Source organism: Leucoraja erinacea, chromosome 28 (genome assembly GCF_028641065.1).
Source record: "Leucoraja erinacea ecotype New England chromosome 28, Leri_hhj_1, whole genome shotgun sequence".
In the NCBI taxonomy this organism is placed as follows: Eukaryota; Metazoa; Chordata; class Chondrichthyes; order Rajiformes; family Rajidae; genus Leucoraja; species Leucoraja erinaceus.
Window position 1 is genome coordinate 11,164,130 of NC_073404.1, and position 26,497 is coordinate 11,190,626.

General features: G+C 43.5%; 1 protein-coding gene and 1 long non-coding RNA gene across 3 annotated transcripts; one reads left to right on the forward strand and one right to left on the reverse strand.

The window, feature by feature from the left end:
- Window positions 1–8,716: 8,716 nt before the first annotated feature.
- tbx2b (T-box transcription factor 2b) lies at window positions 8,717–21,275 on the reverse strand. 2 transcript variants are annotated; one of them, XM_055657711.1, is made up of 7 exons: window positions 20,731–21,275; window positions 19,391–19,658; window positions 16,858–17,004; window positions 14,847–14,923; window positions 14,245–14,414; window positions 12,149–12,783; window positions 8,717–9,966 (listed from the first exon to the last, which is right to left on the reverse strand). In XM_055657711.1, the coding sequence occupies exons 1-7, from the start codon at window positions 21,102–21,104 to the stop codon at window positions 9,505–9,507; spliced, it is 2,133 nt and encodes a 710-aa protein (XP_055513686.1). In that variant the 5' UTR covers window positions 21,105–21,275; the 3' UTR covers window positions 8,717–9,504. The 2 variants fall into 2 exon arrangements, with proteins under 2 accessions (XP_055513686.1, XP_055513685.1); XM_055657710.1 differs by having other exon boundaries at window positions 19,379–19,658; window positions 20,731–21,274.
- A 347-nt stretch (window positions 21,276–21,622) lies between these two features.
- Window positions 21,623–25,469, forward strand: LOC129710590 (uncharacterized). The gene is made up of 2 exons (XR_008725694.1): window positions 21,623–21,764; window positions 24,869–25,469. It is a non-coding gene; the product is annotated as an uncharacterized LOC129710590 (long non-coding RNA).
- The last annotated feature ends 1,028 nt before the right edge of the window (window positions 25,470–26,497 follow it).

Sequence of the window (26,497 nt, forward strand, 5' to 3'; positions counted from 1 at the left end):
GGTGGGGCACAAAGTGACCAGAGGTTTCCGTTCAGGTTTTCTAAGTGGGACAGGGGCATTACTCCAGCACTTTGTGTCTATCCGCCCACCAGCTGTCAGACTCAGATGCTGGAGTAACTCGGCGGGACGGGCAGCATCTCTGGAGAGCAGTAATGGGTGACGTTTCAGGTCGAGACCCTTCTGCTTCCTGTTTCATTCGGTTTAAGTAGCATTTTGAAGTAGCATCGAGATGTTCTGCTTCCTGGTTAAGTGGCATTTTGGCCAAAACTATGTTTTTTTCTTCAGTGAAAAGCGGGTTATTTTCCGACCACCGGAGAGGTTAGATGTGGCCGCATCTGGGAGAAGATTGGAGAGCAGGCGGTTAGACGCCCAGAGGGAAGAAGCCGATGCTCACCTCCTAACTTGTACAAGAATGATGAATAATCCCGATCCACCTCATTACCAACATCGTCTAAAACCAGTCCCTGTGTATTATTGATAAAAATCAAAACAGACACCTCGTTTAATTGGACGGAGAATCAATGGCCATTTCCAGCCGATTGATCTCTGATTGAAGGTGATTGGTTTGAGCCGGCGCCAGGAGGAAACAATGGCCAATGGACGTGGACGGGAGTCTGACCATCAGAAAGTGCTTCCAATTAGGAAGGCGGCTCTCCAGGGGCAGAGTCCTGGCCATTGTCCGCGGCCGGGGACCGCCAGCGAGGCGTCAGGCAGCGGGGCCGCGGACAATGGGGCTGCCGCAAGGCTGGGCGTCCGCACTCGGCTCAATTCCCAGCCGGGACAGGGCGGGCCGGGGCCGGGGGAGGTGCGCTGGTGTCCGGCTGCGAGGTAGCGCCGCGGCCAGTTCGGTGTGAACCAAAAACCGGCGCTCACAGCGTCACGAATCGTCCCATCTGGTTGGATATCGCTGGCGGACTGGTGTCAGAAGGTGCGGCCCTTGTTCACTCCCACCACATACCTTTGCACAACAAGCGCTGACTTCACCGCTGCGCACTGTAACATACCCACCGACATATTTAGACATGCCCATTTTCCAGCATGCCTCCAAATGTACTTAACAAAACTGTCACCAAACTACCTCCTAAATCATAACACCAGGTTAATATTTGCTCATTCTCATAATATATACTCATAAATAACCCAGAGTAAGGGGCTCAAGCAGAGGACATAGAGAGGGGAAAGATTTAATAGGGAGCTGAGGGGCAACCTATTCGCTCTGAGGGCGGTGGGTATATAAAAAGAGCCGTCAGAGGAGGTAGTGGAGGCAGGTACAATAACAGCATTTAAAAGATATTTGGAAAGTGAATCTCCTCCATTGACACACACCAGCCGGGCTGTTCTCTGTTGTGTTATGTGCACTATTTACGCACTTGCACACTCGCGCAAGACCTCCACACTACCACCACTATTTGCGCACTCACACACAACTTCCACCATTGGCATGCCCGCTTGCTGCCTCCACTGTGTACTACCACTATTTATACATATCCACACTACCTACACTTGTCACACCATCCAGCCGCCTCCGTTGTTTACACATCCACATGCTATTTCCACTCCCACACATGATATGCACTGTTTTCACACTCACACTGTCTCTGTTATTTCCACACTCACACACTACCTCTATTGTTCCCGTTCACACACTACCTCCACTAATAACACACCGGAACACTGCCCTCTATGTATACACACTCGCCAGATTATTTTCAGCTTCAATACCTTGTGCACCGCACACGCATTGCTACATTCTGACCGCTCCTTGGAACCAAACATACATGCCACCACTATTTATGCACATTGTGCAATATTGTGCACGATAAACTTTACAGGCTGCATTATTAATGCAAGTTCAGAACTCGAAGTGTAGGATTATGTTATTGAATAGTTACTCTGGCACAATTTTTATCCACTCAGTATACCCTATACACTTTGTTTTACATATATGTAAATATTCAGTGTACAATCCACATACTCTGTGCTCAGACACAGCACATTCCCAAAAGTGCTATGGCACATTGTACTTCCCCAGTCCAATTCACGCACAATGAGGCCATTCTATCTGCACACTGTGATACATGTGCACTATTTATACAGAGTTGCAGAACTAAATAGAGTTACATGGTCACTTGTGATTCATCCTCATTCATTAAAATACAAAATGTTTCACAAACTAACCCACAAAAACTCTTGTCCATTCTGGTTCACCAATTAATGAAGGTAGTTATCCTTGCACAACAAATGCTGACTGCACCAGTGCACCCATACACTGACATATTTAAACATGCCCATTTCGCAACATTCCTCCAAATGCACTCAGCAAAACTGTCACCTAATTATCTCCAAAATCTATTAATACAAAACCCCAAGGTCAACATTTACTCATTCTCATGATATGTACTCATAAATTACCCTGAGTGGGGGAATCAAGAAGCAGAGGACATAGGTTTAGAGTGAGAGGGGAAAGATTTAATAGGTACCCGAGCATTATCTTTTCACTCAGAGGGTGGTGGGTATATGGAACATGCTGTCAGAGGAAGTAGTTGAGGCAGGTACAATAACAGGATTTAAATTACACTTTTAAATGACATGTACACGAACAGGAAAGGTTTGTAGGGATATGGGCCAAGCACAAACTAAAGGCTTTAGCTTAGATAGGCTCTTAGTCAACATGGACGAGTTGGGATGAGGACCTGTTTCCATGTTGGATTTCGGGTTTTTTTTAAGTTTAGAGATGCAACATAGATACAGGCCCTCTGGCCCAGCTAGTCCATACTGACCACCGATCACCCATACACTAGTTCTATCCTACATATTAGGGACAATTTGCAAAGCCACTTTACCTCCAAAGCTGCATGGTGTTGACTACAACTCTATGACTCTAAATGAATTATAAAATAGACCAAATTCTCAGTGTAGTTTAAAGTTACTTCCCCATTCATGTACACTCTCAAACATTCTTTTAATCTCACTCAGATCTGACTTTATTATCTTCCTAATCTTAATCATCCTTTGGATGATCTGAACCCTAGTGGTCATCGTAAAACTCGACATTAACAGCTGTTAAGTATTTCTAGCATCTGAAGTTCTGGTATATTTAATGGTGATGGTATAATCTGTACATTTTCTTGATCTGCAAGAAAGACAACGTTGCTTGACTTGTCTGTGATCTACCTGACTGGGAGTAATTTGATCATGTAAACTTGCCTGGAATAATGTCAGGAGACACACCCAGTCTTATCCTTCTCCATTTTAATGTTGTGGTTGTAGTACAACAGAATGGTTTACCAGGTGATGTTGTTCAGTCTGGGTGTTTACAGCAACCCTTCCCTTTCAGCACTACGCAGATTTGTTTTAAAACAGATCCAGATTATTAATCTGAATTCAAATTCCACAGCGGTCACTCTCAGGTTTGAATTCCCGCCCTTCGATTGTTTAACGTGGTTTCTGGGTTGTTGGTCCAGTCGCATAACAATGGGACTATCACCAAGTCACAAAGACAAACAGGGATGGTGACACCCATTTGCCATCTCCAGCCAGCCCTACCATTCATATGACCATGGCTGGTCAACCATATTCAACAGCCAGTTCCTGCTTTCTCTTCATATTCAGTGATGTATTTACCCACAAGATTATATGTAAACCCCCCCCCTTTTCATATATTTAATAACTTGGTCCTCTGTGTAGAGAATTCCACCGGTCCCATACTCTTTCCCTACTGTGAAGACATCTATCCTCATCTCAGTCCTAAATTACCCACCCTGTGTTGTTAGTCTGTGACACCTCCCCAGGTCTTCCTCGCCTCAACATTCCTGCATCTATAGTTTGTCCAGTCCCATCAGGATTTTTTAAATGTCAAGAGGACCTGCCAAGGGGTCTCGACCCGAAACGTCACCCATTCCTCTCCAGAGATCCTGCCTGGTCCTCCGAGTTACCAGCATTTTGTGTCTATCTTCGGTGTAAACCAGCATCTGCAGTTCCTTCCGACACAATTTGTCCTCTCCCATTCTTCTGGCCTCCAAAAATACACCTAATCACCCTAATCTCTCTTCATACCTCTGAAGGTCCTGCCTTCCTGCGCCAACCGGGAGTTGCAGATAATTCAAGCCAGACATGCCAATCAGTTTCCTTCCCTAAATGACAGGTGTGTGTTTGGGACAATCTAGCCAATTACAGGCTCATTTGCATAGAATATATCTACTTTTTACGTGCTAATTTTGGGAAAAAATACTAATTTTAATAACGATGTGATGATAAATTATCTTCTAGATAATGATTATAACAACAGATTCCCAGCAACACTAAACAGACTGCTGGAGGAACTCAGCGGGCCAGGCAGTCTGTGGGGAGAAATGGACAGTCGATATTTCTGGTCTCAATCTGAAACATCGCCTGGCCATTCCCTCCACCGATGCTGCCAGACTTGTTGAATTCCTCCAGCAGTTCGTTTCTTGCTCCAGAATCCGGCATCTGCAGTGTCTTGTGCCTCTATAGTATTTATGCCGCCAACCGCCCACCTCAGGATCAGGTCCTATTATAGTCTTTCAGAGGCTTCATAAAGCTTGCTATTCATGGAATTCAGGTTCGATCGGAAATGGCGATATTGTTCATTAATTCTCAAATCCAGTTCCTGTGTGCGTGTTTATTTTCAGTTCCATTCGCGCCGTTCACTGTCTAACATGTCCCATTTTATTTATTATATTTTTAAAAAACCCCCACAGGAAACGCTTGAAGCACTCGGCAGGTTGGGCGACATTCACTCAGCGGAGAGAGAGAGAGAGAGAGAGAGAGTTCACGTTTCATCTCGATTTAATCCGCTCACTTTCTCATCCTGTCCCTTTTCCGATGCGGAATGAATTCAGTTCCTTTGTAAGCATAAGATCCAGTGACAAAGAAGCCCGCCAGAAATTCACCATCGAACTTAAAATAAACATAAAAGCACAGATACTGTAACGACAATTATAGTTCGACCAGGTTTTTCTTTCTTTCTCACTGTCTCATTCATAGAAGTGTTTTGTTTCACTTATCCAATCACCACTTTAACTTGGCTTTACATTCGGCACAGACATTGTGAGCCGAAGGGCCAGTTCCTTTCTATGTTCTAACTGCGGGTTGTTTTCAGGTGCTAATTTACCCTCTCAATTCCTTTATATCAACAATGTTACATTACTGTTTCGATAATTCGTTAACTTTCTGTCTTTGATTCGCGTATCTCTATAATTTTCTCACTATCCCGTCAACGCCTGCCTTTGCGCCACAACCACACTCTCGCTGCAGAATCTTTCTCCTTAAATCTCTGCCTCTTTCCAATTCTTTCTCTCTCTCGCCTCCTTCCTCTCCCCTCTATCTCTCTCTCTCTCTCTCTCTCTCCCTCTCTCTCTCCATCCATCATTTCTGCTCTCAGCCCCACTGGTCACATTTGACGTCCATCAATGCCCATTTGGGAAAACGTAAACACCAGGTCAATCTGCCTCGGAAGAAGACTGGATGTGATTGGGGGCAGCCGCAGAGAGAACAGTCAGATCTCGGCCACATATTTTCCATTTGTATCACACGAGTAAACTGTAATGCTTAAAACATGTTAATTAACTTCAGGAACTTTGCGGATGTGACCTTTATCAGTCATCTGCAAGAAGATTGCACGCACTATGCCTGTGCCCCGAGTTTTGGTCTCTACATTATAAATATTTCCCTCGGCCAGTGCAAACTCTCACGCACACTTCCCGGCCTGGCCGGCAACTTTAACCCTACAACGCGTAGCGGGCATCAAAATGGTCAAAAAGTTGACGGGATAGTTACTGAGAAAATTACAGAGATACAGAATATATAAGGACTGGAAAATGTAATTAGAACATAGAACAGCACAGGACCAGGCCCTTCGATCCACAAAGTCCGTGTTCGAACATGATGCCAATCTCCTTTGCCTGAATGTGACCCTCAACCTTACACATTCATGTGCCTATCTAAAAGCCTCCAGAACGCCATTAGCCACTCTCTGTGTAAAATAAAACTTACCCGCACATCGCTTTCAAACTCCCTCTAACCTTAAAGCTGTGCCCTCTAGTCCTTGACATTTCCACCTTGGTAAAATAAAAGGTTCTGTGTCTAAAATAGCTTAATGTTTAATTCATGAAAAACGAAAGGGCGTCACCAAACGGTGCGACTGAGGAATTGCTATCTTGAGCACCTGCTTTTAATGGATTTTTGAGAGTTACTTTGGTTTGATGATAAAACAGAAACATGTAAAGTCGTCCCAGCTCACCCCAATTCCCCGCCCGCAACGTCGCCGCGTTCCAGGAGGTGGCGCCCGAAGTGCACCGATGCAGGGCAGGATCTGAAAATGAAGCCATCAGCTGGTGACACAAGCCTCGTAAATCTTGCCGGTACGCAGCCGTCGGTAATTGGCGAAGAAAAGACTGTTTATTTCATGCATTAATGGTTTGAACTTAAAGCCGCCAGGTTGAATTTGAGCACGACCTCCCATCAACCCGTACATCAAAGTGATCTTTCTTTTTTTTTATTCCTTGCCTCGGAGTAAGCGAGGCAGCGAATAATGCGACATCCTTTCGCCAGGGGACAGGGGAAGTTCTCTGGATCACTTTTCACTCACACATTTTACACGGGTTTTCAAAGTTAAAAGGAGTAGCAATCGTGGGGTGTCTGGCGATGAATCGGCCTGGTGCTTTAAATTTATCAGACATGGATTAAACTTTTCTGCTGCAGAAAAATTAATCTGCATCTTATGAGAACCAATCCTTGGGGAAAAAATGAAATTTGGGAAGGATACCTTCCAAAATACTCGAATTGAAATGAACGTGTGTAGTTCAACTATAATATCACAGCGTATACCTGTGATCTTGTATCTGTGCCTGTTTGTGGCTGAGCACCAGTACTCCTGTGCTCTGCATGTCAGCTTGTGTCTGTATATATAGACATCACATATACATATATATGTGTATCTGGTGAGTGCAAGTGACTGCGTAAATGTGCGTGTCTGTGTGACAGCGTTCTTCAGTGGCTGTCGTTGCGTGAGTTTTTCACATTATGTGTGTGTGCGTGTGTGTGTGTGTGTGTGTGTGTGTGTGTGTGTGCGCGTGTGTGTGTGTGTGTGTGTGTGTGTGTATGTGGGTGTGTGTGTGTGTGTGTGTGTGTGTGTGTGTGTGTGTGTGTGTGTGTGTGTGTGTGGGGGAGGGGTGTGGTGGGGGGTGTGTGTGTGTGTGTGGGGGGTGGATGTGTGTGAACCATGTGTTTTATCTATTCCGTTCTCGAGCTGCGGGAGCCCGTGTGATATTCCAATCTATATCTACAACGATATCAAAGTACTCGTGTTTGCGAGTTGTGAGCAAGAGCATGTGCTGTGCTTCGATAGTCAACGATTGCAGCTAACTCATGTTTTTCTAACCAATGTTAATACACTTGTTACCTTGTGAGTTCCAACGTTTCAATAGCACCACCAATCCTCCGAGTTCTCGTATTTCGTTCTTCCGGAGAAGAATGTAACAGAGCAGAATACTTTAATTCTCCTATTTGCAATCTGTTCTCCCTTGTTTATTAAAATACTCACATGGCATGGATTTTCCATGATGTCTTATATGTAATGCAAACTCTGCACAACAGGACTTGTCACCACCCAAATAATAGATTAAAACATTCTGCGGTTTCCAGGAGATGGTTTATAATGTTAATATTTCCCCCTGCATACATCAATTTATTTGTGCACTCCTTCATTCTAGATGATGACATGTTTCAGTCCAATCAGACGATATCAGAACCAAACATTTTTAATAATAGAATCAAACTTCAGCTTCCATCTCCAAAGCTAGCTCGGAATGAGACGCGGGTCCTTTTGAAATAATTTTAAATTACTCAAACTAGATACTAAATCCCATAGCAAATGCCCGGAACCCCGGCAGAGATGAAGGATGTGCTGCGGAATATTGGTGTAAGAGATGCCTGTTTAAACTGTAAGAAAAGGCCCAGCAGACATTTCCGTTTATAGATAATTTATGTTAAGAGCTAAATCGACATAAATCATGTCTAAGATGCAGAGGGTACATACTCGGCGTTTTAAGAGGCCGTAATGTATATATACATTAGGGAGGGATCCGACTGCATTATAGCCCAACAGATCAAACCACTAGAGTCTCTGCCGTTCGGCAACTTTTCAGGCAAACAAAAAGACCCACAATATGGTCTAAATTTAAATCCAATGGATTTCTCCATTGGACAATGAGGTATAGATTTCTAAGGGAATGCCTATCAAAACAAAATACTTAAAGGTATTATTTATGATCTGTTTGTTATCGTTTGCGGGAGACAGAGACAAAAGGGGCAGAGATAATGCTCGAATATTGAACATCTCTGTTTCAGCCCATTGACAGCGCTCTGATCCAATGTTTACCTTCAGCTAATCTGTGCTTTAAATCTTTACCAACATCTACTGCAAGCACTGTGGTCATCCTTTAATATGGCGGGTCCCTTGGTAGTTTTAAATTCACTATGTTCAACCCCGACTACGAGCGACAACACAGGGCCAAGTGCAACCACATGGACCTCACGACTCAGGCTAACAGATGCACACATTCTGAGAGCGCGTACACACACACACACACACACTCATCTCACCAGAGAAATCTTCACTTCAAATTGTTTATTGAAAGTTGTGAGAGAACTTATTCTTCTAAATTGTTGATAGAATACCCGAATAACCAACACAGTTTCAGATACATTTTTTTTATTGTTTGAGCCGCTTCGCATGAGCCGAATTGGAGAGCCCAGGTCATTGTAAAACCACACCTGAAGTTGCACCAAACCTGAGGTGGCCAAGCGGCAATTAATACATACCCCGCTAGCACAGGAGTTCGATTTATTTTAAATTCCTTTAAATCTGTCGTATTGTACAGTACAGAACGCCGTTATTCTCTTTAACAAGGTAACACTGGAATAGCATTGAAGTAATGGATGGCACGTTTAAAAAACCGTTTCCACTAAAGCAGACGGAATAGACTTCTATGATAAAACACAATTAGAAACTCATCCATTCTCTGGCACACACGCTATATATTTCATTTACAATATATTGTGATGTTTGTGTGTAAAACGAAACAAAAAAACATTAAAATGCACGGAATTAAACTCTAATGTATGTACACGCAAATTTACAACTGGTGAATAAATTAATACCGATTTTGCATATTCTGCCATCCATAGCATATTTACAAAAAAATACTAATTAATTACATAAATAGCGAAGATCCTTTTTTTTTGTCTCATGTGAAGGTACATTTCTGGTATGCGTTACTTATAGCGAAGTGGTCGTTCCTTTAATCCACAGTCAATGGTGGGTATTTCAGTGGCGCTGCCCAACTCTGATAGCATCTCCTTCAGTCCAGATGCCTCTCGACTCCACCAGACCCAACTGTTGGATGCAGAAGGTGTTTGCACAGGGTTGTTTTTCTTTTGCATATGCTATTAACGCCGACGTCCTCGGGTGCGTCCAATGACTCATTTAGGAGAATCACGAGCCGGAGAAGTCTCTCGGTTGCTGTCCAGACCGCTGACTAATCTCTGGATGTTCTGGAGTTCGTTGATGGTGTCCTTAGCGGACGGTTTCGGAGAGGGCGCGCTACCCACAGTCCTTAAACTGCCGCCGTTGCTCTTGTGGTTGAGTTCGGAGGCGAGGTTGGCGGATACGGGACTGGAGTCTCGGCTGCACAATTTGGCGTCGGAGCCACCCAGGGCTGAGGGCATGGCGGTGGTGAGGAGGTTGGTGCTGGCTGGGATTGTCACCGGGATGGGGGGGTAGGGGTTGAACCGCAGCCGGGGTCGTCCGCCGCTCAGGAACGGGTGCCGGTGGAGGGAGGACGGCCCTCCGGTGTTGTTGGGCAACGCGGCGGCTGCGGCGGCAGCGGCCATGTAGGTGTAGGGGTACGGAAAGAGCCCTCCGAATGCGGTCATTGGGATCCCCTGCATGGTAAAACAGAGAGACAGAGAATATACTTGGTGAGTGTCATGCGGTGAGCATCGCGATGCAAATCCAAAACGAACCCAGGCCTGGGCTAATGCGCAAATGTGATGAGGGGGGTTGCAGCAATAAAAATCGGCTGAGAGCGGAGGGAAGGATGTTGGAAGCCTGAAACGTTATCTTTCTGAAGGCCTTTAGGCTAGAGGGAGGCGCCTAGATCGGATTGATATAAAGATCCATTCACTGAAGGATAGCATCAGCTCCAGAGCAGAATGGCCTCTTCCGCTCAGCTGTTCCCAAAAATGGGATCAAGGGCACGGTTAAGAGAAACGATATTGGATATTTGTTTTCTGGAGAATGTACACTTGAGTTTTGGATTTAATCCAGAGCCCAACTATTTCAAGCAGGGATTGCTGACACTGGGATACCTGCACTGCACACTCATTCCCACCTCACTACAGACGAAATAGAAGGATGCTGGACTCGCTGAGGCTAAACTGGCCTTTCCTTTACCCCAGGTGTAGGACTCTTCAAACAATAATCCCTGCTGTCAGGTCTTGGTATGTATAACCCCACATTATCCACATTGTACATTAATTTAAGACTATCAAAACTTGCACGATAATATCAATACTAGGGTTAATAAAATTGACAATAAAACTCATAATTGCAATGGTATTTCGGCGTTTAAATTACGGGACTGAATATGTATTGTGTTTGAAAATAAAATAAATGGTTGGAGGGAGGTTACTGAGAGTGTAAACATGAATAAACAAACAAAATGACCCAAAAAAGCACTTTTTTCCCCTTCCAGGCACGCGGGAATCCAATATGCCTCTGGGTCCAGTTTAAATGAACAAAACTCAATCTGACTGTCAAAAGCCTTGAATGCCAACCAACCAAAGCTCAACATGCCATTGCAACAGGCACTGGATTATCAACGTTGTTGAAACTTTTAAACATATAATAAGCAGACTGTGGCTTGGTTAATCAGTCCCCCACTTTAAAAACATATTTATGGAGTTGACTATTACACGATTGTATCACCAATATAGACGTTCTGTGAATTATCGTGAAATAAACATCATGTCAGTGTGTGAATAATATATAATAATCTAATAATTCCAATACTGTTCCACAAGTGGAATTAATTTAATGTTTAAGATTCTACATTGTCAGGAGGAAAATTAGTAAAAAATACCCTCGCAGAGAGCAGAACTTGCTCTGGTTGTTATGCATAGCAACATGGTAGAGGGGGTGAAGAGATCTGTCATGTCATTGTGGACATGCATGGCACAACATGGGTTGTGATTGAGGAGGTTGATTGAAATTCCCACCAAAACCCATACCATAGGACCTGGCAATCTATCAACCCCTGGGCTGTTTAGATGAACCATTGATGATTAGTTATTGAGAACGTTGGGCAGTAAGAATGGCAATAATATATTCCCCATTCTCCTCAACCCGGATTAGCCGCTTCGGTAAAACAATTAATGGCCGAATTCTGTGTTAACGTTTGGACTGAATTCCCAAATGTATGACTGGGAGTAAAGACCTGCATCTTGGCTCTTTCTTCTGATTGTAAACATTGGTTTAGCTTCACAGCCATTGCTTGGCATTAACATATTCTCTCATTTTATTGGTCAAAGGCGATTCGCAGAGAACGTTCTTCTTCGACTAACGAGACGTGGTTTGCCACGGCAGTGACACTAGCTTCTACAAGTAATCAAAATCGCATTTATAACTGGAAAAATAAACGCCGTAGTATAAACCATCTCCAGGGTAATTTCTCTCTTCCTGCAACTCGTTAAAGGAATGTTCTTCCCCTGGCATGATGTTTCACAGACCCTCGGCTCCTGCTTATCTTTCGTCCCTGTCTATCGACATGTTTCTCTCCACTCCGCGCTTTGCGCAGACCCAGTCCAATCACTCTCCCAACCCGAAAGAAAAACCGCGCCAGGCGGTGTGAGAAGGGAGGTTCGCTTCATTAAAAAATAAAATGAGCATGTGTCAGGTCTGAAAACAAAGTCTGATTTCAAAATCCAGGGTTATCGTAAAACTCCAACCACGCTTTTTTTTCCCCAAAATAAAAATCTATTTAAAAGGGAACCCTTTGTTACGAGAAACAACCCGATGAATATAACACCTACCGCGCCCGCCCATCATTAGGAAGAGACTCCATACCTGAGAAGCCAAGACGTGTTGGGAGAGGTGGAAAGGGAAGTGCGGGTTTGCAGCGGCCGAAGCTTGGGCTGACGATAGTGTAGCGTTGTCCAAGGCGCTGGCTCCTGACACCGACGCCAATAAATGTCCCATTCCGGTGGCCATGGCCGAGAAAGCTCCCGGGGCGACAGCAAATTGGCCAGGGTGGATAAAGAGAGGCTGTCCGACGTTTAAAGGGTTAAAGAACTGCTGACTATTGAACCCCGAGAAAGCCAAGCTTTGCATGTGTGCAGCGTTAAGATGAGAAGCTCCATCCGTCTGAATTAACAGCGGAGAATAGGTTTCTTTACTCAAACATTCGCTCTCTTTCTTGGATTCCTCCTTCCTTCGCCCCTCTCCCTTCTCCTTCTCCTTCTCCTTCTCCTTCTCCGAAGCCCTGTGGCTGAAACACGTGTCGTTGTCCCTGCGAGTTTCCAGCGACTCCCTTTTCTCGGCCACGGACGCCTGTTTCGGCCGATGAGCGGAGTCGGCAACTGCCTCCCCCGCCGGCGGGGAGCCGGTCCGGGAGACCCCCACCCGCGGGCTGAAGCTTAATGCCCCCGGAAGCTCCTCACGTTTCTCCAGCTCCGGTTCACTGTCCGCACCTGACTTGTCATCTGAAGTAACCGGGAGATAAATGGGACAAATCGTGACCTTAAAAAAAAGCCAAGACAACCGCGAAATTCCACTGCATACGGCAATCACCTGGGGCATTTTTAAGTATTTTTTAATGTATTTTATACATCATATATCAATATAAATAAGCACCTAAATAAACTGACCATTCTCCATACGCCCCATGGTAATCTTTATTGGCTAAACCCGCTCTCGTTTTAACAAAACATACAAGTTCCATACTTTTTTCCTATCTTCTATCCCATGTTAGCTCTCTCTATTTCGGCCAGTGGGGAGAGCTGTTCTGAAATGAAATCTATAAATCTTTTTGAAACACACGTGAACGCAAAAAAAAAAAAAGAATCTAGGAGTTTCACCCGCAAGATTCTTCGAAATATTAAATTTGATTTTGATTTTCAATATCCCACTCAGCCATGTCTGTACAAGCTGATTTTACACAAACTGCACAAATAAATAATATTCTGCTTCATATAATTTGATATCTCAAGCGCATCAAGCCTCCAGTGCCAGGAATAAAGTGGAGGCAGCTGAACGTTGAATCAAAAGTTGCACATGGGGAAACGAGGTTTGAAACCAAAATCCCGGAGATCGATTTCCCTAAGGGTTACCGATGTTTATGCTTGTCTGTTTCGTTGCCCATTTTTCCCTGCTGACGAAGGTTTTCGAAATATCTATTTGATAATGTAGGATAAACAGCCAGGGAAGGAAAGTATTTAACATTCTGCCAAAGACCGGATTCGGAGCCGGAGGTGAAATCAACATTTCCGAATCCCAGTCGGTGACACAAGCCCATTCTTGGCCAATTCTGTGTGCGGAAGGGTCGTTTGGGTTACAATATGAATAAAATGCGCCACTGTGTATTTCATACATCAGGGGGTTTTGAGAATCACATCCACTAACAAATACGACCCATAACTGCTGATCGCTGCCCTTCCTCTTATGCGGGACACTTTTAAATCGTCCAGACCCATTACATTTCTTATTCTCCTTGGCGGAACATTATTTCAAGATCTCATGTCCCTCAACGCCAAATAAAGATATATTTATATGAAAATTGTATTTAACGTGGCAGAGTTGGATATGGAATCCACCTAAATCCATCGCACCAAAATCCCCCAGGGTTATGGGCTAGCAGCCGTTGGATGATTTATATACAATTTGTGCAGAGTCCAGTGCAATGTTCTAATTTAACGTTATCTTCATTATGATTAACTTGATGATTTCCCGTGTGCCGCTGTCCATTGAACCGTTTATTAGAATTTACTGGAGCAAATAATGACACAGGGATTTAAAGGTTAAATCACCAGCCCCGTGGTTAAGCCGGAGGACGCCATGCGGTCAACAAACCGATCGCCCTTGATCTCTGGATTGGATCAGTGGTCCTGCTCTCCCCTCCCTCCCCACTGTCTGCCTCCCTCCCTCCCTCCCTCCCACAAATGTACCTTTGGGTGCTTGACCGAAATGTAGAGTAACCGGGTCGAGGGCCGAGGGCGAGCGCATGGACTCCCTGACCGAAGGTTGGTCGCTGGAGGAAGCGTCAGAATCACCGCCATCTCGATCACCTTTGCACTGATCCTCGTACACACGCAAAGACGGCAGAGAGAGTTGCTTCCTGAGAGAAAAAAAAATCCTATTGTGTTATTATGAGACCAACAATGGTCTTAAATGTTAGTTCCAAAAGTGATATTTAAAAATTATGTGAAAATGAAACGCAAATTCCAGAGCAGAGGCTAAATATATTCATATATATATTTCTTAAAGCATATGTTGGCGTGGGTCCCACCTCTTTCAACCAAACCCTGTTATTCAGTGTTGCCATTCTGTTAATGACCGCCAGGAGGTGCCCGGGGACAGCTTGCGAGTAAACAGGCACCCTTCCACCGACTCCAGGCGGATAGACTGATCAGGGTTAAATCCATTACGGGGAGGGGGGGAGGGGGGAGGAGGGGATGAACGAGAACTTTCTCTCTGCCGCCTGATCTCCAATGCTCCAGATAAATTGTTACAGCACAGCCAATCAGCTCCCATCCATCCATCTTTCTACCTTTTTTCTCTTCGCCCGTTGCCGGTGTCTCTGAATCCTTTCGCAAAGGGATTGTTATCAATCTTCAGCTGCGTTATCTGTTGAATTAGGAAAAAAAGACAATTAATGTAATTAAAATTTGGCAAGTCAATAGCAATATTTTTTTGTGTGGACATTACTGAATGGATATCAAACTGCTCTGGAGACATCCATTGATCCTATTCCAAAAAAAAAAATCGATTGCACCATTTTATCTTCTGATGATCTGACCAATTTTTATCCCGATATCAAAAAAATTTTTTAACGGACTCAGCTTGTGAAAACTTGCTCCTTACAAAACATTGATTACCATTTTCTTCAGTGAATTATTTTATTTTAATTTCTACTTTAAGTAGCAACTGCATTTCTAAAGCACAGTTTGGGCGAGCAATAAATATCCTTCCTTCTATTACCAAACTCAACCCAAGGTTCGATTGATTAAAATATACCACATTACTCCACCTAAGCAAACCAAAATAAAACTGTTGTCCATGCGAGATTTGTTCCAATATCTCTAAGCTTATCTGTTTCCTTCTGCACAAATGCTGCCTAACCTGCCCAGCATTTCTAACATTTCCACTTAATTTAAACATTAAAACCTTAAAGCAAGGTTGGGTAAATTCCATGTTGATATGTGTGGTCCTGAGATATTTAATCATAGTCACCAACAATGAAGTTCGGAAGCACTGCTCAATGTTTTTCTTAAGTTTATTTATTCGTTTGTATTCTGAATGCTTCATACTGAGTATGGCGTGTGTATATGATATCTGCAAGCTGACATATGTGCCTCCTGAACTTATTCTGTACTTTTTTTTATTAGTAAGCCACACTGCAAACATATGCTAATACTGTTAAAGGGGAAAACGTGAAAAATAAACAATTAATTGTCTAAAGTATCATAGATCTAAGTGGGATAAGTAGGATACCTCTTGTTATAATGTCTGAAGAACTGCCCGCTGGAACTGGCCCCATTGCGTATTAGAATTCCTATTGTAATTTAGTTGGCAACCATATCAATGGAAATGGACTGATAGAGAGATCTGGCTATAGTATCGTTCTGGTTTTATCTGTAAGTTTATCTTGAAATGTTGATATATAGTAGACCCAATAAGTTTGCTAATATCAGGCAAAATCAACAGAGCAGAGGCGACGTGCGCCTTCGATCAGGCCAGTCTGCAGTGATAAGTAGACTTTAATCGATTTCGATTCTCGTCATAAGTTGTTGGTGGAGAATCAGCTGTCCAAACGGCGGATGGCTTTTGGAGAACATTACGAACAGTGAGGGCTGGGCAACGCCGTGTACATTTGGATGCAAAATAGTCGCAGGTGTAATCCACAACCTCGCACCTCGACAGAAAACTGCTCCAATCTGCATAGAACTATTTAACAGTTAACGGTGAATGTGGAATGATACAGTGACCGTTTGAATCGTACTAACTCCTCATACAAATCAGACAACGGGATTTCGTACAGTTCCCCGCGATGTCTATAGGGAAACACTTCTTTTCAACATTCAAACAAGCTAACCTTATTAAAGTGAATGTTGTCCGTCAATATTTTCGTGTGTCCTTGCATGAAGCTATCCAATAAACTTTATTTGTATTGTATGCAACGGGTTTCATTATTTGACTAACTTTGAGTGCCGTTTAAACTAGAAGTTTATCAGCAGTTTGTCTGCTTCTTGGATATATTTACAACGAATCTCAAGTCGCTATCAAACAGCTTTCCTTCAGCAGAAGCATCAAACGTTACAAGAAAATGCCCAACTAGTTGATGCATGAATTTAAAAACAAACACGCATTTGTTCAATAGTGTCTCTGACTTTGGTTGAGCTATAGGGAGAGGGAAAAGTGCAAATATTTTAAATGGGGGGGGACAATGTAACCACCCGAGCAAATGTATCGCCGGCCCACGCTCTATTACCTGCACGATAATATCCAACCGGCTCCCAGTGGCGGGCCCAGGTGGCACGACAGAAGCGTGCCGGACTCACCTTATCGTTTTGATAGGCAGTGACCGCAATGAACTCCGTTTCTGGGAACACATAAGTACGGAAAGTGCTGTAGGGCAGTTTGAGAATATCGTTCGCGCGGACCACGTGGAATCTGGGCTGGTATTTGTGCATAGAATTCAGGATTGTCTGAGAAAGCGACAGAAAGAACATTTGAGTTAATTCCACGGAAGGGAACACGCGCGACTAAATGGAGCCGCTGAACCCGACCGTTTCTTCCGATATCCTCCCCACATAACGAGAAGCGGGACAGGGGGGAAGGTGCATTCTTCTCCCTTGTGTCCATAAGAACAGAAACCCAAAACTTCTCTTCTTCGGAGAAGGTGCGCCAATACCCGAGAGACGGGTATAATTTGCCCTACAAGCTATCAAGCTCACGTATAATGTTTTTATTTTAAATCGTGCCTTACAACCCCCAAACTGCATCACATAACATTGGCTGGAAATACATTGGTCTTTATTTCTTATTAAGGGGGCATTAAAATAAACCATTCCAAAGTGGGACTATAAAAACTATGATTTATTTTTCTATCCCATGGCAAACATCTCATATTGAGGTTACCGATTTCCTTATAAAATCTTACCGAAAACAAGTAGCAATACACCGCTTCGCCCCCCCCCCCCCCCCCGAATTATCCCCAGTCTATTTTACCCCAATCTCCATCATATTTTGGTGAGATTATTATTTTTCTTAAGAGAATACGACAAAGAGCGGCAGCAGTTTCAAAATGTTTGCAAAATACATGGCAAAACAAAAATCCATTTAATATTAATATATACATAAATAATAATCCTGGCATGCTTTGAAAGCGAAACCACGCCGTTGTCTCTGACATAAAATATACCCTGACATTGTGTCTGGGCTGGGATGTGTTATTTGAACTGTCCTGCGTATATATAATATAAAATGTTATAATGCTATCACGTTCAGGCGAGCCAGTCAACTAAGTAGCTCCTCCACTGAAGCTCGGATCCGTGAGACAAACTCGTCAGTCTTTGATTTCCCAAAAATCCCTCTGAACTGTTCCAACATATAATTCCTTTACGGTTAGTCAAGAATCTTCAGCCAAGAATTACCTTTTAAAACAATGAATATTATTTCCTATTATTTATTAATAATATCAATGGCGCTTGCAACAGAATCGCAGAGAGGACTGTGTACAGTCAGATCAATATTTGACATGTGTTTGCTTATCTTTCTGTGGGTGTGCAATCTGCATTCTGACTGAAACCCCGGCTCTCGATTTCCTCTTTAATTTTCCAGCGCGGCACATTATTGGTAAAAGCAAGCGGCGGGTTTTTTCACGCTTACAGATCTAGGTCGAATGCTCTTTGCTTCGGGGCGCTGGCTGCAGCATAATGGCTGCTATTTTTTTTTACCTCCAGTGTCGTTCCTACAACCTGCAATCAAGTTTCCCAGGCACTGCATTAACAACACTCATTGCCCGCGCAAATAAATGGTCACAACTTGTTTTCTATTGGCCATCGTCCGCCTCGAAAGCATCATTGGAATGATCATTATGAGACTCGCTGGCTGGAGATAACAGATCGTCCTTTCTGTGTAGGCTTCTACTTAAACTGCACTCCAATCTCTCTCTCGCTCTCTCTTTCTCTCTCTCTTCCCTGACGCCACGAAGACTGACCTGCTTTTCACAACTGATATCCTTAATACACTTCAGCCTGGCCCCGAGTTAGTGTACAGCAAGAAAAAAACAACACAAAGGCGACAAACAATAATGTTTGAAGCCGCAATTATAAGGCCCTAAACAGTCACTGGAGCAGATTCTGATTCCTCCCAAACACTAGCATGGAATTGTGCCGAAATTTATTCTGAATCAGGAGGCAGCGGAGAATTAACAAATATGACAGCTTTAGTGCATTGTTTCAAATGGTGTTCGTTTCCCATAACAAGCTGCAGGCTCGTTCTAATCCCCCCCCCCCCCCCCCCCCCCCCCCCCCCCCCTTCCCCTCCCCCCCAGCACTAAACACCCATGGTTTATTCTGACCTGTATTTAAAATTGCCCTCAAACGATTTGTCCAGGAGGTTAAAAAACTAAATTTTAATAAGAGCTTTTGTGTGACATTCTAATAATGAAATTGTAACAATCTTTCATGGAAACATTACAGTGGCCGTGCCGCTCCAGCGATTAAGGATTACATTGGCCTTGGACTTCCGAAGCCCTGAACTCATTTTATTTATTGGGATGTTGAAACTGGGGGGGAGCAGGGGGGTGGGGGGGGGGGGGGGGGGATTTTTTTTCCTCCGTCCGTCTGGAATATGAAAATTTATATTTGAAGTTTGACTCTAGTAGGGAAATGCGGCCGGGTCGGGGACCATCAGTGATGTACACACAGCCACATATGTTGGGGAGATTGAGGCACACTAGCATAGAGATGCGAACAGATAGTAGTCCAGTTTGTGTTTAGTTACCTCGGTAGAAACACTTACATGTAAAATTACTTACAGTGAGAGTAAAAATGGAAAATATATAAGTTGACCTACAGCAACACTTACGAATCCATGCTTATCAGATATGTTGTTGGTGAGTTTTAGTTTGTGAAAAGTGACAGCTTTGGCCATCCATTGTTCGCCCGTTGCCGGACTGTCTGGGTGAATGTACATCCTTTTTGGCATCTCGGGGTCGGCTTTCCCCGCCACCATCCAACGCGAATTGTGAAATTTGTAACGACAGTCATCGGCTGCTACAATGTCCATCAATAAAATGTATTTTGCCTTTTTATCCAGACCGTTGACTCGCACTTTGAACGGTGGAAACATTCTCCTGAATTAAACAGATGAAGCAGCACATTTAATGTAACATGCAGGCATCCAAGTAGATAAAACAACACAGTCCAGCATAAAAGGAGCGCACATTCAAACATAACACACTCCACAACTGTAAAATAATATGAGTTCATCACTCTTTGTTTATCTCCTACAACCTTTTTAATTTGTGAACTGTTCCACTTTATGTTTTGACATTCGATCAAAACTAAAGTTGTAACTGGGATAAGTCTACATAGTTCATCCATGCCTAAGTAACACCCATCGCGTTTAAAGCAACCGGCAACTTCTCAGCTGCCCGTGTATTGTCTGCGAAGAGCGCGGAGCATTCTTGCAGCGTGTGGCTGGAGGATTTTTGGGGAACCCGTTGCAAAGTTTGGCCATTTTCAAAAGTGAAATCGCATCGCGTTTGCCCGCAGTCTTCCCCGCTGTCTTTACCCCGAGCTTCAACAGTACAGTCGGCCGATTACGATCAGAGGTTATTATTAGCAACAGACTTATGCCTCGATCTCACAACTTCTGCAGTGGTTCAAACTGCGCTCGGGATAGCTAGTGACTATATAGGATTCTTCCCGGGTCGGCATTTTGTACTAGATTATGATTACGTGTTTTTAGTCGAGGGAATCTCCTCGGGAGGTGCTCGCTTTCCAGTATAAACATAGCCGTGGATAATTTTAATTTCAACGGCTTGATTGCAAAGCGACGGAAAAAGATCAAAATACCCGGAGCGTTCATTTTATGTGGAACTAAGATACAGAAGCACGAGTGAGTGTGCGGAGCAGAAAGCACAACCTTTAGCAGTTGCCGTTTAGCTCTTTAATAGGGGACTGGACATTAAAACGCTCAGATTTCACTGGCAAATCCGATTGCGCCTTTGGCAAACTGACAACTGGCTTCTCCGAAGGACTTCGCAAATTCACGAGAATTAATTTAACAGATGACTGATTTTTAATTGTAGTTTTGATTTAAATAAAAACAAAATGAGCTACAAACGATCAGAAAAAGTTAAATAAATAATACGATTGGAAGAACCACAGCTTAAGTGGAATTGGTCACGAGCAGAACCGTACCTCCCAGACTTCGTGATGACCATTTCGGTGCCCACTTTGTGAAACTGGTCCCAAAGATCCTTCGCTTCCAGGTTCACTTTCGGATCGTCTTCGACCTCGTCCTCCGGTTCCAGGCTCTTGAGGGGCCGCAGGTGTGTTGACTGATGTCCGAGAGCGGAAACGTGAATCCCGGCCTCGGCCATGCTTGATTCCGTCAAAGGTTTCCCCAGAGCTCCGGGTAGCGAGAGAGCAGCCGCGCCGCTCGGTGGCAGCGCTAGGGCGGGGAAGAAGGAAGGTTGTGCCGTCAGAAATGCGCTCATGGGGAAATCCGCGGCTCGGTGAGCGTGGAACGGATGATAAGCCATAGTGGTCGCCGCTAAAACTGGTTCTCTCATGGGTGCATCCGGGAGAAATAGGAAGCTTTCTGTTGGAAGAGTAGCCTTGTCGCGTCTTCTTTACACCATCTTCTGGAAGAAAGCAGTTTCGATCGTCAGTCTCTCTCTCTCTCTCTCTCTCTCTCTCTCTCTCTCTTCTCTCTCACTCACCCTCTCTCTCTCTCACACACACGCACACACACACAAAACACACACACATAACACACACACACACAGGTCCTTCCAACAATGGTCCGCTTTCGACTCCGTCCTGCTAATGAACCGCCCAGTTGATTGGTGATTTTACGCGTCCTGACCAATTGTGTGCCTGGATAGGCGGGGTTTTGACAACTAAAATCAGGATGGATGAGTTAGGAGAGGGGAGGGGTGGGAGAAAAGGTGTCGGAAGTTCCAACGTACAGTAACCATCACTGAGATCGCTCTATGATAACATGTCAACAAAATTAAATATTAACCAATGACAGAAAAGAATGATACCCCCCCCCCCCCCCCCCCCCCCCCCCCGCCAACACACACACACACACACACACCGTCTATTTCCCTCCCCCAGCCGTTCTCCATCCTTCCCGCTTCCCGGATTGAGAGTGCCCGGCCGGCACCCAGACTCCACGGCACATACAAACAGCTAGAGCCGCTAAAAATCGCCAAAAAAACCCGCAGGTAATGATAAAAAGATTGTGGATTTATATAAAAAAAACTAAAATCGTCTGACTCGAACGGGATAGAGTTGACATTTCCTGATTTGTTTGTTACTCCAGAACCGATATACTTTCCTTGAACTGCGTTATCAATAAGTTGAAGCAAGTGTTGCTGTGTTTATATAATTGCGTTGGCGGTGTGTACTTGCATAAGTTGGGTAAAAACAAAAAAAAATGGGCTCAATGCAGTTCAGAAATGTTGTTTGGAATACTGCAACACATATTAACAATTATTCATCTTTGCAGTGAAATAAACAGCCAGACTCTGAGCACAGAGGTTAAACAGTTTAGAGACGGAGTTAAAAAGAAATTCACAAACGTAAGCTTTGACCAATTTGTAACGGCTAAAGCTGGAGTCGTTTAAATTTTCCAAAGTCTACCTTTTCTGTCCAAAGTTTGTGAGGTCAAACACATTTATCTCGATTCCCCTCAGTTACAACCTCATGTGCTGCTAAACTCACCAGGAAAAACAGTCAACTTTATGGCGGTGGGTCCCACCAGATGGCGTAATTAAGATTTGAAATCAAGTTATTGGGAAATAAATCGCGACCTTAAATTGCAAAGCAGGCCGGCAAGGGTTATTTTTTTCACTGAGGGGGGGGGGGGGGGGGGAGTAATCGCCTTTTCTGTTGGAGTTATGTTGTTTTCCTTCGCCACTGAACCAGATTTGGCATCTAAAATACGGACATTGGCCTTTTTAATTTTACAGCCAGCGAGTTGTCCAAACGCTTCAGCGCGTTGTGAATCGTGGGAAAAGCCAAGCGAGACGAGTCCGCAGAACGCGGCACTCTGCACTGAATCCCAACGCTTATACCCTAACTATCACCGGCAGTTTTAAACGGTGGGGGGATGGGGGCCGATAGAGAGAACCGCACTCGATTGTAATTGTGAATGTTTCAGGATGATGCGTTTGGAAGACGCTTGGCGTCTATGATTATAAAACAGATCCTAACCCTCTAAAAAACCCAAATGTGAAAATGGGAAAGGGAGAAGCTGGTTTTGAGGGGCAAAGCAGATTCTCAGAACGGGAATAAAAGGTTCCTCGAAACCATCTCCTCCGATTAAGTCGGACACGGCATGTCGAGAGCGCTTGGCGCCAGTCTGCTGACGTCTAACAATGAGCACCGTCCCCTGTCACTTCGCATTAACCAAAGAAATGTTATCAGCGCCCCTCCTCTCCCCATTCCCCCCAACCCCCCTCCCTCCAATAAGCACTGCTGGAAAAAAAAATGGAAATCAAAGCTCACGGTGTTCTGCCGGTTTCTGGGAGAGAATAAATGAGATTTAAAATATAAATATAATCTGTCCGTGTAGGGATCTGTGCGTTTAGGAATTACTCGCGGGAGGTGAGATGTCACATTTCCCCCCTATCTCCTGGCACTTATTTTGCAGCTCCAAGTCTAAGATGGGATAGGACGGAGAATGTACTGATCGGATCAGTGGCGGGTGAAACACGCTCAGGTTATCTAACAATTTAGTTAACAGAATAGTACAATATCATTAACCATTTTAATTTTACAAGATCCACACAAGTACATTTTACAATTGGAAAATATGAGTGTCTGCAATTCGCCAGACGAGTGATCTGCATTGAAACGGTGAATATATATATACATATATATATATATATATATATATAAACCCAGTAACTGTACCCTGGCCACAAACGTTTCACACTGTACGGTTTTCCTGTGAACTCATTAGTTTAATGTTCCATATGCAGGATAATTTTTCCCCAACACCCCCGACAAAAGTCAGGTACCTGAACAACGAGGGTAATAGCGTTAAAAAAGATTTGTTTTATCCCAGGCTGGTTTCAGCAAAGCTGCGTTATTGCCCGAGTACTACCACCGTTTTCTGAGGTGGAAACATATATAATCTGTTGAAGACTTAGTTATCCGTATTTAGAATTAGATATTGTGTATATTAAGGAGACTGCTGCAATTGATCAGCGCGGATAGCATTTATCTGAACCCAGTCAGAGAGGGAGAGATAATAACCTGTGTCTCTATCGAACAAGGTGCAGTATACCTTTGTCTTCGATCTCTGTATCTGTTGCCTGATAATGTTACTGGCGCCACAAAATATTCAACTGCTAGCAAAAAATAAGACAACAGCTTCCATTCATTGTCTTAAAGCTACTTATTATTCACGCCACTGTTTGAAAGCTAAACATTAAGCACAAATATTCAGGTACAATATAGTCATCACTGACCCTATTCCGTGAAGTTCCTAACCAGTGTATAAAGTAAGCCCTCACCACATCTCATCCACCAACAATAATTTACCAATCAGTTAGCAGGGAGGACAGGTCCCCTTTGCGAGGCGTTTTTATTCAAGGCAATTACACTCTCACCTAAAATTGATCCCAGTGTGTGGGGTCTGGCCAGATAGCACGACGGAGAGCTCGGTACTTGTAGTTCCCGGTGCAGAATGGTTATCACACAGCCATACCCTTCACACAGAATACAGTAAAATTCTGTCTCAGACTCACATAACCAACGCTGCTACAGAGGCTTCAGAAAGAGAGAGAGAGTGTGTGTGTGTGTGTGTGTGTGTGTGTGTGTGTGTGTGTGTGTGTGTGTGTGTGTGTGTGTGTGTGTGTGTGTGTGTGTGTGTGTGTGTGTGTGTGTGTGTGTGTGTGTGTGTGTGTGTGTGTGTATGTGAAAAACAAACAAAAAAAAGTTGATAACATGGAGCTATGAAAGATCGCAAGATGAACCTTGCCTCAATTGGCGCTAATGTTATTGATGGACAGTGGACAGAACTGCAATTAAATGCACTATTTCTCTGAGATATGAATGCCCATCGTTTGGAGAGGCTTTGTTCGTAGATATTCCATTAACCAGTAAATTGTCAACTCGGGAGGTATTGCAGAGCATAAATCTACGTTTAATTCCATTCATTAGAATTATTCACAAGCACCATTCTACTGAGGCAACTTCTGATTGCAATTTTAATACAGAATTGTATTGTAAGTGACGTAAAACGTTTCAAAGTTAAACCATGAAACGCCGTTAACCAATTAATGTGCATTTTAATGTGCACTTTTGTTATTTTGTTAAGGGATAAACGCAGAGGTCTGATGTCGGGAATCGGACAGGCTCCAAGTAGCGGCCGAGTGAAGTTGACGATGGCGGCCGATTGCCGTTCTCAATAAGCCGCCAGCTTTGCGTGACCTTATGTGCTAGCACAAGGAGATTCGAGCACCAGGTTTACAACGTTTAATCCCTGTGGCCGGTGGCAGTTTGAGACAACACGTCCAACCAGGTCTACCGAGTTGTTCATCACTTACGTGATCCTAGGGTCAACCGCACTCTTTCGGGGTCACCCCTTGATTACTGTGGTTGCATTAAACTGCATGTTCTGGGAGCATTATGTAATGTCCCTTGCAAGTTCAACCTGTATGTACTATGTACAGCATAGGCTTTAACTTTTATATATGAGGTTTTTACTCACAAAATGGTTATTTTCAATATGAATATTGTACTATGCAATATATAATTTACGATATATAAATAACAAGTGATCATGTTTTAAAATCCTGTGCTTAAAGTGAAACAGATTTATAGATTATACCTGTTTGTGAAGATTTCACTGAGCATATGTAATCAATGACATGAGCATTATTTGTGAAATACAGTTTTTAACCCAAATGGGTACCACCGAGTTTGTCTTCTATTTCCTTCGTCTATTCTTTCTAATTATTTGCACTGAAGAAGTGAACTCGTTGCAGAACTGTACCGCTTTCAGTTCGATGGAATAACGCAAATGACCAGTTAACATTCTAAATGAGTCAGTTTAATATGCCGCAATAACCAACAAGTGTGTACATATTGTGGATATATGCCAGTTCTTATTCATTATTAGGTTATATTTCCATTTACAATAGGAGCCAGTCTGATGATAGTTCCGCGCCATTTGCAGGTTACTCTGGCTACTGTCCACATGTTCACCTGGCAGGAGTGATGTGCCTTTTCCGTTTTTATTTTCCCCCATAGGACACAATTTTGCCGAATCCCGGTGAAAATAGATCTTTTTTTTTTACCAGCGCCTAATAATTCAAAAGTTAGTTACAAAGTTAGCCACTTTCAATTGTTTGTATAATAATCAAATAAGAGCAGCGGCATTGTTGAAATGCAGACTCGTGTTCCAAGTTTATTTAGCAATAAGCCAACATTTATAAAATACTTTAAATGGGAGTTTAAATCTTCAAAAAAGGACGGGAGTTGTGAAAGAATTTCATCTCATGAAAGCATTTCAGAAGTTCAACTGTCTCTCATTGAATTACCTCTGCTCTGTACCACCACGGTTTAAATTATCAACTGATATCCAAATTGGGAGGCTTAAATAGTGCATGACTTGCGAATTGTAGTTGTGGCTGTATATATAAAAACCTGAATGCAAGCGCAGGGAATTGAATTTGTTTTCTGTGAACTTGTTCTTGTATGACTGCGTGTGAATCTTTGTTTTGCCTGTTTATGAACACAAGTGGTTAGATGTGGGGTGTTGTATAAACGGTGCACACTATGCAACTGTGAATGTGTTTCTGTGTGTGCATAGACGAGTGTGCGTTTGTGCACATCAAGTGTGAGAGGTGACTCCTTAACTAGTAACCAAAACACGAGAAGTCACCTTCAATATCAACCGATTTATTCTTTTGGATGGTCGCGGTTCACTTTAGGAAAGAACAAT

Coding starts and splice junctions, on each gene's coding strand:
- tbx2b (XM_055657710.1), bottom strand. CDS start 21,104: ATGAGAGAACCAGTTTTAGCGGCGACCACTATGGCTTATCATCCGTTC. Junction 17,005..19,378: donor ATGGATTCGTAAGTGTTGCT/GTAGGTCAACTT, acceptor TCGCTTTCTCAG/ACAATCCTGAATTCTATGCA. Junction 12,784..14,244: donor TTTCGGTCAAGCACCCAAAG/GTACATTTGTGG, acceptor CGGTTACTTCAG/ATGACAAGTCAGGTGCGGAC.